The 14,854-nt window shown below is 37.4% G+C and overlaps 1 protein-coding gene and 1 pseudogene across 1 annotated transcript; both read right to left on the minus strand.

Moving 5' to 3' along the window:
* Nucleotides 1-373: 373 nt before the first annotated feature.
* LOC101298352 (UPF0481 protein At3g47200-like) lies at nucleotides 374-1,204 on the minus strand. Its single transcript, XM_004306164.1, has one exon. The coding sequence runs from the start codon at nucleotides 1,202-1,204 to the stop codon at nucleotides 374-376; it is 831 nt and encodes a 276-aa protein (XP_004306212.1).
* A 12,499-nt stretch (nucleotides 1,205-13,703) lies between these two features.
* Nucleotides 13,704-14,553, minus strand: LOC101298638 (annotated as a pseudogene).
* Nucleotides 14,554-14,854: the final 301 nt, after the last annotated feature.

The following is a 14,854-nucleotide window of genomic DNA, read 5'->3' on the forward strand; positions in this document are numbered from 1 at the left end:
CATGGCAAGAGCGGCCATGAATGATATGAAACTCCACGGGGAAGCAAAATAAGTGCTGAAGAGGAGCGTTGTATATCTTTGAACCCGCACCCTCAGAAATACTTTGAGTTTTCTCAGATGAAACCAGGAGGTACAATATTCATTCACCTCATCGCACAAGGTTCTAAAATGGAATTCCTTGACAACAACTTCATCTAGTATACCTTTGAATATTTGAGCCAAATATTCCTCTTCACCTCCAATCCAGTGGTGATATTTCGTTATCCCCTTCCTTAGAAGCAGATTGCTATCTCGTGAGGAACCGATGAGACCCTTCATGAGGCAGGCATATGATGTAACCGCTTGCGTACTATTGAGACTGCATTGCTCATAATTAAGCAATCAGGTTCATCAACAATGAACTCGTTGTTTCTTGAATAATCAGTGGTGGAATTCTGATTTTTCCCTCACTGAAAGTTATGTCCAGCAACTGGCCCTGCTTGGAGCCAATGTCAAACTCGACTCCAGACTCCAAAAGTTCAGAAGCACTATAATTGAATCCCCATACTTTATTCTTTTGGATTGCCCTAAGACGCTGCTCCTCAGGGATCAAATCCACATTGAGCCTCATAGACAAGTCAGTAGTTTTGGTTGGGAGGAAATAGAACTTGTGCAAGATATCCAGCAAGTGCTTGTAATCTTGGGAGTCATGTCTCCGCTCTGTTACTATGCTTCCCTTGAGGCTCACTGGTTGAAAGAAGTGAAGAGCAAGACAATATGGCGGAGGCAAATCATTGTCGATAAGTGTCTGATGACCACTAATAGCATCATACAAATCAAGTATAATACATAAGGGGATTTGGTTTTCAAGCAATGCCAGATCATGACGTATATCTGCGATCATCCAAGCACTTTCTAGAATTGGATCAGGTTCATGGCCTTCTAACTTCCTGTCCATGTATAGGTAAAACCTGATGAGAAGTTCCAATATGAAGCAACCATCGACCAACATTATTTCTGCTAGTTCCTCCTGATTAATGTTGCTCATGTCTTCAACGTAACTTGCACAAACCAATGCATCCGAATCATAGACAGCAGTTGCCCATTCTCTCATGAATTCAGAAGATACTCGTGATCCAAAGCTGAAATTTAGAGCTCGTTTCTGTGCTGTTTCTTGTGCTCGCTTAAAAAAGTATAGCGCATAACGCAACTTATGCTCTCTCATAGCTACTAGATGAGGCTTGTGTCTATGGAAAGGACCAATGGAGACAACATGAGGGCTGTATGCATCCTCATTGACTTGATGAAGTCTATTTGGAACTCTGTAGATGCTCAAGTTCCATGGCCGCACATTGAGGGCTTTTCTTCGATTTTTGTTGTCCACTGAAGTTTCTTCCGATACATCTTTTGGGTAAAGCTTATCTCGCTTTCTGGCCCTTCTGAAAGTTTATCGATATGAGATCCAATGCTGATCTCGGTTTCGTGCTGTTCATGTAGAAGGGGTATGGGATAGGGAGTGAATGTTAACAACATTTCCCCACAAATATGTTATATATATCACTGAGTCCGGATCTAGAAAGGACCTCCTTAAACTCTTAAAGTAAAGATGTTTTTAGTTCTAGCACTGAGTCTGGATCTAGAAAAGACCTCCTTAAACTATTAAAATAAAGATGTTTTTAGTTCTAGCATGTATTTTGACAATCAAAGCCACACATTCCCTAGTTACTTACCCACATGAATCATACAAAAAATTAGCCAAAATGAAAAACGTTTAACCATTTGATTAGCACAATATTCATTTTAATTTTATCTAACGGCTTACAATTGTTTACATCAATTTGAATGACCAAATGTTTATGGAATTAATTGAAATTTTGTAGACATATTTCTTGTATATAAATCTAGAGAATCAACGGGTGAGACCGTTAAAAGAAGTCATATACTAATGTAAAATATATAGTAGAAATCCTCAAATTCTTAAAGTAAAAATGTCCTCTTTAGATCCTCCCTCATATACCCCACTTATGTGTATGTATGTAAGAAAGATATAGATATGATAAAAATTATCCACTTATAATAAATAGTAGTGTTAGACACTTATGTGTATGTATGTAAGAAAGATATAGATATGATACAAATTATCCACTTATAATAAATAGTAGTGTTAGAGTGTTTAGAGTTAGATATCAAATATTGTCGCCTGAGTCTTCATTTAACATGATCTCAGAAATCTTGATTATTGACAGAAAATTAAAGAAAGAACAATCATATATGCAGAATTCGGCAACCCGTCATTTCCGTCATTTGTGTCTCTTCAATTCAGATCCTTAAGCATATAATTAACTGAAAACCCGGCCATTTGGTAGTTCAAAGTTCAAACTGTACAGCTAGATGTCATACTCATATGCAGAAAGAGTGAAGCAGGAAGAGGAAACTTACCAGACTTTCGGAGTCAGCAAGGTCCTCGATACCGTCCGCCATTGATCTAAGCTTGGGAATGGTCAAGTATCATGAACACTAGTACTGTTCTCAGTATCACGTCCCTGCCCCAACTGAGCTGACATACTAATCTCATCAGGATGAGGATGATGATCAATTCGGCGGACACGGTACTGACTTCACTTCAGACCACCAAAGTACCAAGTAGTAATCATTGGCCCTCAATACATTCAATTATTAGTGGAAGCAGCCATTGACTCTCGGTTGTTAATATGTGTAATTGTGTATACAAAGAGCCATTCTAACGAGACCTTTAAGTTCAGGACTTTTTGGCTTAAGTTCAGGACTTTTTGGCTTATCTCATTTTTTATTTTATACCCACATCTTAACCGTCGAGTTTTATTTATGAGTATATCATTTCTGTATATTTAATTTCAGCCATATTGAAAATCGTTAAGGCATTTATAAGTGTGATTTACTAATTATGACATTCAACAATTCATGTTTGACAGATTTGGTTCGTCCAATAATTTGATCTAGTTTGTTACCTTAACGATCACTAATTTAGCTAAAAATTTGTAGAAATGATCTACTGATATAGATCTAAAAATTAAACGGATAAGATGTCAAAATGTGATCGAAAAATAGGTCTTTTTAACCATAAATTAAAAAGTCCTCAACTAGTCTAATTTCCGTGCTGGCCAAAAGACCTATATAAACTCATATATGGATAAGTTTCTCACCTTTTTAGGACATTTCATAATATGAGTTACCAAACCCCAAAGCAGTAACCACCTTCCCAATTTCTTCAATCTCCAATTCTTCTTTTAAGGGAATCTTACAAGGCGGCATGGTACCAGAGCACCATGCAACTCAGATTCACGGAGAGCTCCTCCGGAGTCGCCTATTCACTTTGTGGTTGATCCTATCTCTAATTATAACGACCACGACGACATCAGCGTATGGCGAGTCGTTGACGTGTTTGACGCTTTACGAACAAGGCGGTGATCCCGCCATTTTGTATTGTCAGGATTTTCAATTTACTTGGAAGTTGAAATGTTCTGCAGATGGTCAGACCTTCTCCAAGGTTCAATTTTAATGATTGAATTTTTGTAATCAACGTGGATCAACTGCTATATATGTACTGATGTTGAGACAACAATATTTTGTACCTGTGTATACTATTTTAGTTTCTCATCGAAAACAACCTAGCTGCAAGGCATTACTACAATTCTCAAAACAAAACAAAATGTTCATTACTAAAAGAAGATCGATCAATCATAAAACTCTACTGTGATGACTTGTCTGCAAAATGAGCATCCCAGCTTCCTAGTCCCATACCACTTCAAATAATGTATGGTTTATCGAGCTATCAATTCAAGATTGGGATACAGAAATATAATCCTTGCAGAATATGGTTTAGTATTAAAATAGGATTCTGATTTAAAATATATGTTTTATTTCTTCAAATCCGTTTTATATAGGAACATGATCAGCTAGGTTGGAGCTTCTATAAAAACCTAGGCCTAGGCCTCTTCTCTTCCAGTGCATGCGCTGGCTTTTATCGAGTATGAGTCACGAAAGACAACAGCAGGTGGATGACAACAACAGTAGGTGGTCGAAGCACCTTCCTGATGAATTGATCGAGATGATTGTGAAGCGTCTAACCCTAGTCGATTCAATCAGATTCGCTGCTGTTTGTTCTACTTGGAGAAGTGTATCATCACAATGGTTTCAACGAGTAACCAGACTTCCATGGCTCTTAAAATCGGTTGAGATTCTAGACTCAAAAACTACTGTGAATTATAGTCTCTATAGTGTAAGTGAAGACACAGCCTACGACCTCAAGTTTCCAAGCGAAAGCGCCTCCAGTGACGGGATACATTGCACGGGCTCTGCTAATGGCTGGTTGATAATGTCTGAATATTGTAATGAACCGATAACGTGCACCAATTATTTATTGAACCCAATGACAGGTGATCGTATTAAGCTTCCCCAAGTGACCGGATTCATCCCTCAAGTGTCCACGGCCTCTTCAGATCCAAGATCTCCTGATTGCATTGTTGCAACTAAGAACGGTTTAGGGTTCATCTTTTGCAGGCCAGGTAGTCAAGACTGGAGTTGGACGACAACGACACCGGAGCTTGGTAGGATGGATTCCATGAAATTTCATGATGATGGTAAGTTATACGTAACAGGACGGAAGTATGATGCGTATGATGTGGTCCGAAGGTTTAGCGATTATTATCATGTGCTTGTTGTTTTTGTTCCTGTTATTGGCAAAGACGAGGAAATTACTTGGGACAAGGAAAGGGTGATAAAATTAGCACCCCACGAGCCTTGGACCGGTGTGGAGTCAATAACCGAACCGTGGCTGGAGTTCGCGGGTCCAGAAGTTACTTTGTCCTCCAAAGGTAAGCTTTTGCTAGTTTGGAGGCGAAGGTACATTCACGAGCCCGACCCGCCACACTTTCCATATCATGTGGTAAAGATGGATGATGATGGCTGGCCAGGCTGGGAGAACTCGGTGGATTTTCATGTGGTAAAGAAAGATAAGATTTGGGCAGCGTATGATGCTTCTGAAGACGAACTAGTCTTGATATCTCATGGCTACATCTCAGTGCGAAAGTCCAATAAGTCATTTACGCGGCCAACCATAGACGAGCGCTTTTTTGGACGTCATTGCAGAAAACTGAGCACATTCTGTTGGGAGACTACGGAAGATGGTGGTCTGTTGGATAATATTAAATATGGGCGATGGTTTTCGCCCAACATAGCAGCGCTGCCAAATAATTCAAGGAGATTCTAGGTATAGGATCGATGACATTTAAAATATAAAATAAAAAATAAAAAAACTTTTTCTTAAATAACTCGCACGAGATTTGAACTCATAACCTCAAAGTTGTTAGAAAGAGAAATTTGTGTTTGGGTTCTGAACTGTGCTTTAGGTCACTTGATGTCAAGTGTTGTGCATGCAATGTACATGCTTCACCAATTTTATGTAATACATGTAATGGAGTCGAGTTATGTGGCCGGTCTTGTAGAAACGAATCGTCAGTTTTACACCAACAAAATGGTCTATGTTGCATCTTTTGAATGGTACACCCAAAATAACAATAAATTAAGAAACTTTACAATTCACTGTCCAGGTTAATCAATGAATTTCTCCCATTGAAGCATGTTGGTGATGGAAAGGTACTGCAAAGGGGTTATGATGAGTGAGGCATCATTTATCAATCTATTTATTTGCATGTTTAATAGTTTTTTTTTTTCTTCTCCTATCTCTTTTAGTATTCTAACGAAAGTGAGCCATACACTTCCGAGATCAGTCAAAGTCTTTACTCTAAAAGAGAGAGATCCGTTTTTGTCTAAGAAAGATGAGAAAGATGTGTTAAGAGATGGAGTTACCATCTAAGTACAATAAGACGCATCAATGTACTTAATGCAATATAAAAGACTTAACATCTCATTCGTTGTAAAGCTAAGTGCAGCTATGCGCCCACGCAACACCAATGGAATGACATGAGGACATCCGTTAAATACTTAAAAGTATTTGGGTTTATTCAATCCTTACATAGAATACGACATGATAGAATGGACACTATCCAAGCCATCGCTAGCTATGCATAAAGAAAGATGCATCAAAAGTAAAATCAGAAAATATGAACATGTATTTTCTGGACAACCAACTTCAACGAAGCTTTGTGTCCCCTTCTAGAATGAACCAGAAAGTTTGTAATATACGGTTGGAAAGGTACGAATGTCTACTTCCAGAATCGTTTACGGATCTTCCATATCTATTTCCTAGAGAAAGTTACGGCTATTTTTGTCCCCGAAAGTCATCCTTGATGGTACTCATCCTTCACCATGTTTGTATTGTCAATTATGATGAATATCCCATATGACTCGAGTTGTTTTACCTTGCCAGAGATAATATCTCCGACTTGCAAGCTATCCAAATTAAGGACTTGTTGAAGACTTTTCGGCTTATCCCACATTTCGATCTTATATCCATATCTTGACCGTTCAGTTTATATATACCTTTATGAGTATTTATCCAAATTTTCAGCTATATTGAAAATTGTTAAGGCATTCATAAGTGTGATTTATCAATTATGAACTTGAACGGTTCATATTTAACAGATTTGGTTCGTTCATTAATTTGATATAGTTTGTTATCTTAACAAACACCAATTTGGCTGAAAATTTATATAAATAATTTACTCATATATAAACCTAAAAACTGAACGGATGAGATGTCAAAATGTGATAGAAAAATAAGTTTGTTAAACCATAAACCGAAAAGTCTTAAACTAGTCATCAACTTAAGAGTCCTCACTAGAAAAGCTCTCATTCTTTGCACACTGTGACAAACTTCTTGCACTCGATGACTTCAAGGTAACTTCAGCTCTCTTTGATAAAGGCTCCACATATGACACCCTGCACTTAAAATTCTTGGTAAGAGTTCACCACCGGATACATTTTCGCCAATAAGTATACATATTTTGCCCAGCATAATAAACAAAATTATTTACCTGGCCGATAACAAGTTTTCCAACTGGGAATTCCTTTTCAGGATCATCCACATATCCATCATACAAATTGGAGACGAGAATTTTGGCATCAAGCTTCCGTGAAAGCAAAATAAAACTTTCTTTTGATGAAACACTTTTCACATAAGCACATAAGACTCCGCATATATAAGAAGTTAGAAAGCAAATTTTCAAGCAAAGCTTAGGAACATCTAAGAAACTTCTACAACCTGTACGACCATATTAGGTATGATAATCCTCCTACTGAGCTTCATGGTTTCTTACAAGCGGATTATTTGGGTATCCCTAATTATCGGTTTTCATAGTGGGAAGATTGCCTGGTTTTTTATGGGTACAAGAAACAATGTCTTTTTGTTTGTTGTTTTGGTTTGTAATTGGAATGGTTTTGGCCTAGTCCCCCATTCCTCTTTTCATGTAATTTCTTTTATTATTTTAAATAAAAATTCTGATAAGGGACGGGCGGTGGGTTCCCGGTTGTAGCGGTCCCCTTTGGGGTAGAGTGGGTGCTCTGTCAACCACCAGACTGCTACAGAGGAGCTGATATCGCCTAATCCTTGTCAGTTTAAAAAAAAAAAAATATTAGGTTTCAGATCGTCAATCTTTTGCACATGCTCCGTATGAGTATACCTGACCAAAAAAAAAAAATTACTTTCTCAAATAGTAAATTATAATAGTAGAATTCAAGGCATGACGTCTAAAACTGGGAAAATTCTAGTATATCATATGGTATAGCATGCCTAACAAAATGTGTGGCTATCATTGATAAAGAAGTAACTAAATGACCATGTAATGACTATTTACCCTCTCAAAGGCCCTCATGTGTCATATAATTAGACACATTTGCCATACCATATGGTATGATAGACAAACCCCAAAACTGAGACTAGACCAATCTATATTCTAACAAAAAAGACATGTCATAAACACATAAACAAGATGGGTACATTGAATTCTTGACAAGGCGTGCCAACTAAAGAAGATCGTAATGACAACTCAAAGTGAAAAGTTCCCTGTCTAGAGCGACTACTACATTCAAGGACTGCATTTGACAAATCTGTCCATCCTCGTATCCGGACAAGAATAAGAAGCTGAGCCCTGAGGGCATCTCCAACAATCTTTTTTATACCCATACATATACCTATATTTTGAGTCACCTAAACCCATTACTATTCAAACTCATATTCCATCTCCAACCATTATATCAAAACCCATACTCATACCCAAATTTTAATCATTTTATATAATTTGGGTACGAGTATGGGTTTTGGTCATCAACAAATAAACCCATTTCATATATAGTGTTTAGGGTTAAATGATTTATATAACAACAAATAAATTATATAAATCATACATAATAATTTAATATAATATGTTGTCATAGTTAAAATTAAATAATTGGTGTTGTGCCATGGTGTGTTATGTTTATTTATTTGTTGTTTGTGTGTTTAGTATTATTGTAATATTTGCAATTTGATAAATAAAATTGACATTAACAAAAGCAATAAATTACTCATTAATTATAATTGAAAATCAAAGTACATTCTTTTTCATAAATTAAAGTACTAAAATGAAATTAAAATAGAGGCAACAAAGTACAATTAATATACTGAGTCATCTTCACCTTCAGATGAAGCAAGTGGTTGGTGTGACCCGACATTGTAAGCTTGTTCCTCCTTCTCAATAACCATAGCTTGCTTCTTTTCCCAATAAGCCCTAATTGGGGCGGGATATTTTGATGGATCCACCACCATTGTGGCTGCATCATCTGCACGTTCTTGTGCAAGTCTAGTCTCCTCCCTAAGTTGTAGCTTGTGTTCGAGATCACAATCTCCTTGGTCCGCAATTCTTTTAATTTGAGCTAAGAGTTGAGATGTGTCATCTTGTTTGCATTTTTTCTTAGCAGCCCTTTGAGCTTTTTGGCCTGAAAGGCGTGCATGCACATTTGAAGGGCTTGGGTTCCCTCAATGGGTGTACCTTCTCCGTTCAAGTCAATAGGTGACTGACCACTAGGGATTTCATCATCCAAGGACGGAGGTTTGCTAAACTTTTCTGTATCCATCAATATTGGCCAACAATGCGCAAATTTAAACTCCTCCCCCAAAGACAATGTACGATATATCGACCTAGCTTGCACTTCCTATGTATTCATACAATAAATAATATATAAGTGGTCATATATATATATATATATAAACATGTATTAGTGATTATAAACAAGTAGATATTAATTGTCATAAACATAAACTAATATTAGCAAATTCCTTATATTGGGTTATGAACAAATAAATACTACCGGTCATAAACAAATAAATATTACCAAGTCGGTGGCATTTTCACCACTTGCGTGAGCGGCTTCCGCTTTGGTAAGAGCTTCACGCCACCTTGTGCAACCCGGTCTAATCTTTCTCCAACGAGCTTCACACCCTCCTCCCGATCTAATAACGGAACTGGGTGGCTTGCAAGCTTCATACACTTCCCATATACGATCCCATAATTTTTTCTTCTCTTGACCCGTAGCTTTGTCACCGTCTTCACCAACCGCAACCACCGCTATGCACAACGACACATCTTCGAGGTTTTTCCAAGCTTCTCCTCTAGGTTTAGGGTTGGACATTTTTGAAAAAAAAAAAGAAAAAAAAGAGATTTGAAAACTAGCTAGCTAGATGAAGAACAATTATGAAAATAGAGTGTAGAAGGAGAGAAGTTTTGGAGTGAAAATTATGAAGAAGGTGGATGGTATTTATAGACATTAGTGCAAATTACTGTTCCAACGGGCAAATTTTTTTTTATATATTTTCCTCAATTTTTTTTTCTTATTTTTCAAGTTTTTTTCATTTGAAAACAAAATTTTCGGCCTCATTTTCTCTTTTTCCAATTGAATTTATCTGGACCTTTGATTTTGAAGGAAATCAAATATGGGCCGCAGATTTTTGGACCGTTGGAGGACCACAACCGAGCTCACGTGGGACGGCCCCAGCTCCCTTCATCGCGTGGTGGGCGCATCAGCTTCTTGCGTTCGTTTTTTTGTCTTCTAGCGCGAATCTGGTGCTGCTCGCCTTTCCCGCGCGTGGCCTCTGCGACTGCCTCTTCCTTCACGTGCAGCTACTGGCTCGTGGGTCCCGCGCAAGCTGGATATGGGTTTCCTCCTTCACAGTCGACCCATTTTGGGTCAGGAAACTGGTAGGAACCCATTTTGGGTATAGGTTGGGTATAGGTTTTGATTGTTGGAGATGAGTTTTTATGGATTTTGGGTTTGGGTATGGGTATGGGTATGACAACCCTTGTTGGAGATGCCCTGACATTCCGAGATATTGTTTAACTTGACCCATTCAACATCCACCTTGTACAGTGTACACACATAGCCATTTGAGAAATTGCGATCTTCATTTATAAGTTCATAACACTTCCCTCTATTTCACAGGAACCTGAAAAAAAACACATTGTAGAGCTTATAACAAGTACATTTATTGGAATTTTAACTCCACAAGCACAGTCAACAAGGAACAATTTCTACCATGGAGTCAAAGAAATAACTAAAGACAAGAGTACTAAATTTATGAATGTAGATCTGATGGCCTAGTACTACACAGGAGGTACATTTCTACATATAAGAAATGACATATGTGTGTATACATATAAACATGAGTCCGGTTCAAAAAATATTAAATTTAACAAGAGTCCGATTCAAAGAACATTAAATTTAAGAAATGACATATAAGAAATGACATATGTGTATATACATACAAACATGGGTCCGGTTCAAAGAACATTAAATTTAACAAGAGTCCGGTTCAAGGGACATTAAATTTGACACAAATTTTGACACTATTTTCTAACTATTAGATTTTAAAACATTTAAGGGTCTAGATCAATTGTAGATGTGATGTCAACATATAAATAATTGATGTGGCAAGTGACGTGACATTGCCTAATCTTTGAACACATAGAGACCCATGAAACCCAGTTTTTTGTTAATATATGTGCAAGTGGTATTTAGAGAAGTTTGTAAAGTGTAACGGGGGCAAAGAGGAATGCGTTATGGAGTGGGACAAATACAAAGCTTTTTTATCTGTACTTTTCTTGAATTAATCTTATTGGTGTTGGTAATGGGGTTTGGCTCAAGCCTTCATGGCAATGTGTTGGATAATGAGATTGATCTGGGTTTCTCACCGAATGGCTACTCAGATGCAATTCAACAAACTATACCCTGTATATATAATGAGATTAAGTAGAGCAATCCTGTGTAGGTTAGTAGCTAAGGAGATTCAAACCCTGTGTGGGTTAGTAGCTAGCTAAGGATCGAGATTCAAACCCTGTGTGGGTTAGTACAAGCTTAACGCCTTAACCAACCCTACTAACCATTTAACTTGTTCATCTTACTATTTATACAAAATATATTGGCTTCTTTCCGAATTTGAAAAGTAAAAACTTAAGTAAATGTCTAATCTACAACTAACTTTTATACATACACTTGTTAATTCCTTTTTAATATATCTGAAGGTCATGTAATTCCATGTGAAATGTATTATATGTATATAAGGCATGATGGCCTAACCTTACTTTGGGTTTCTAGCCATAAAAAAAAAAAATGTTTAAAGTAAACTTTTAAGAATTATTAACGGTTCAACACTAACATTTTCACCTTAACTTAGTAATTACTACAACTCCTTATAGATCAATGTTTATTCAAGGTTTTCTTTTCAAATATAGTACATAATATAGAAAACAAACATCTTTTAAAGTTTGGTTTAAAATTTCCTTGTTTTTCTTTAAATTTCAGTTAATTTTCTCATTTTTTTATTGCAATTGATATTTCCCCGAAATTTCCGTAATCACCAAAATTTTACTCCTTGACCACGTTACTTGCCACATCAATTATTTATATGTTGACATCTTATCTACAATTGATCTAGACCCTTGAATGTTTTAAAATCTAATGATCAAGAAATAATGTCAAAATTCGTGTCAAATTTGATATTTCTTAAATCGGACCCTACAAATATATATATAATTATGAAAATGTCTACAAAGATAGAAGAGGACCTTCATTTTTTCATATAACAATAAAAGATATACATAACATACACTCATCATGATGCTCAAAGAGTAACTATACATTTCTGGATATATGAAATGCCTTAATATCTATGAGGATGGAAGAGAGCATCATTTTTTTTTATTTTTTATAAGAATAGATGATGTACAAAGTTACACATAACTCTGGATGAGGTTCAAAGAGTCGAGTTACAGATAGCTCGACCATTTTTAGCTCGACCATTGCTCACAGAGGCAGAGATTAGGGGTTAGCTCCAGGCCTGCAGAAATTTACAGAAGTTCTCTGTGTGCAACTTCACTCCTACTGGCTTTTGACTCGCAGAGTTGCATATTAAGAGACAATAAGCCAGCTGTAAGCACAGAATCCTTCATTGCCACAGAATCCTTCATCGCGAGCAGGTATTCTCTGCCAATCGAAACTCTGGGCATGTCCACACATCAGGATTTAAGTTCAATGATCGTCTTCATTAATTCCAGGGCAGCTGGATAATAGTTCCTCCATTGATTCATATTGAAATGAAAACCAAAATTTGTAATTAGACAATCACAAAAATTGGACTTGTATTTCGACTGTACAATGCATACAAGCAATTACAGCTCAAATTCCTTCTTGAAAACAAGTAAACATCAAGTTTATGTACAGCCACGTATTATGCTTACCTGGCATCCACAGAAGAGGCAATATCGATGCTCATCTCTTAGTTTCATCAATATGTCTTGTAAATCCTGTGACGAGAACAAGAATAATGAGTACAGTCTATTTCTATGAACAAATAATTTTCAAGGCTACCAAGTAATATCAAGCAATAATCAAGAGGTAATAATGAGAACTGAGGTTAAGTAGGAAGTAGAGGAAACACTGCACATGCTCAGCAGAGTTGACTGAACCCAATCCTATTACAACAAGGAAAGATGATGTGGAATAGCATAGCTGCAAAATCCAGGACATCTCAAAGGAAAAACTTTCTTTTGACATTCTAAAGTGATTTCAAGCAAAATATAAGTCATTATTATATTCTTTTAAACACCATCTCCTTAAACATCTTCCCAAGTCCAATTTAAGTCTCCACTAGATCACCAAACATACAAGAAAAAAGAAATCATCAGGACAGGTTATTTCGATGAACAAATAATTTTCAATACTACTGAGTAGTATCAAGCAAACTTAAAATCAAAAGGTAAATAGAAATGGTGTAAAATAGGAACAGGAGAAAGCATTGCACATGCTCAACAAACATGACTGAACAAGCACACTCTGAAATCCATATGCAAATGGAGAGTGACCTAAATCCTAATACACAAAGGAAACAGAATGTGGAATTGTAGAGCTGCAAAGACCAGGATAAGTTTTGTTAGTTTTTTTTATCTTAATTGTTACAAGCACAAAGCTGAAACTTTCTTTTGACCTTCAAAAGGGATTCCAAGCTAAATTTAAGCCATTATACTACCAGTTTAACACCATCTCCTTCAGGTTTTTCCCAAGTCCATTTTACGTCTCCACTTGATCACTAAACATGTAAGGACAATGAAAATTTGAATACCAGTAAGTAAGCAACGACATGCAGACCAAAAATTTGTTCAAATTCTTCAAGCACACACAACATCACATGATAGCTATAGCTCCAGGCCATAAAAAGTATCCTGTTCAATTTGCGATATCATACTGAAATTCAACATCAGTTTCGTTTTGAATGACAATTATCAATATCACCCAACAGTGTCCTATTCCTACTAAACATGGTTTTAGACCCAATTTCCCTCACATCAATCTCAAAACACTCGTAACCAGACCCATCTTCAAATAAAAGAAACGCAATAATTCAAGTAACTTTACACTCTTAACCGGCACAACCTCCTTATTCTCCAACTGATCCAAAACCGCCTTGGCCTTGTTAAAATTAACCACAACTCTCCGAATTCACCTGCGACTTCTTCCTTGACTCAAACTCCTCCATCAAGCTCTCCTCATTCCTCTTCTCCTCCACACTCCTCATCTCCTCTCTCTTCCTTTTCTCCTTACTCGGATCCTCCCTCCCAATTCCAGCTCTCGACCGCCGAATATCAACCTTCACCGGTTCAGCCTGGCCCAGACCCTCCTTCCCCAGGGCAGTACCTGGTGTATACCCCATTTGCTTCAAAAGCTTGAAACCTATGCTGGACTGCGGAATCGGCGCCTCTATATTCGCCAGGGTTTCCTCATCCTCTTCCTGTTGCTTTCTCTCCCTATCAATCTTACGCTGCTCTTGCCAATTCAGAGCTTTAGGTTTCTCCCTAGAGGGTTGCACAATCGAGGCTTTGCTATTCGAAACCTAACATATTTACACACCATTACAGCTTCAGATTTTCCTCACCAAAACCAAAATTAGCTTAATTAATACTTCCAAAATCAAAATTAGGGTTTTCCTGATTCTTTAGGCTAAATATTCAACGGAACTAAACACTGCGTTACCTTTTTTGAGAGAGGACCGGAAGCTTCTGGAGAGAGAAACCGAGAGAGGTCCCCCATGTAGTCATCGTCTTCCGCCATAGCTGAGGAGCTTTGATTATCACAGAGCTTTGGGGTTTTTCCGTTTTGAATGTGGAGCGTGGGCCGGGTCGGGTTCTGTTCAGGCCCGCATCAATTTGGGTTGTAACGAACTGGAGAAGGCGGCACGTGCTGTATGGGGAAACGAGAAAACGGTTTTGGGTGGTGACGTGTCGTCCAGCTGGCAATTCAGCGAGATTCTCAAGCTCCGTTTAGACATTACCAGAGTCTCTCTGCTTTCTTCAACGTCCACTGCACACAATTCCAAACCCTCTCTCGCTTCTTTATAATCTCTCTCTCTCTC

The sequence above is a fragment of the Fragaria vesca genome, linkage group LG6, assembly GCF_000184155.1.
Source record: "Fragaria vesca subsp. vesca linkage group LG6, FraVesHawaii_1.0, whole genome shotgun sequence".
Taxonomy (NCBI): Eukaryota; Viridiplantae; Streptophyta; class Magnoliopsida; order Rosales; family Rosaceae; genus Fragaria; species Fragaria vesca.

Bases quoted from the DNA above. Each gene is read 5' to 3' on its own strand.
- LOC101298352 (XM_004306164.1), bottom strand. From the start codon at position 1,204: ATGAGAGAGCATAAGTTGCGTTATGCGCTATACTTTTTTAAGCGAGCA.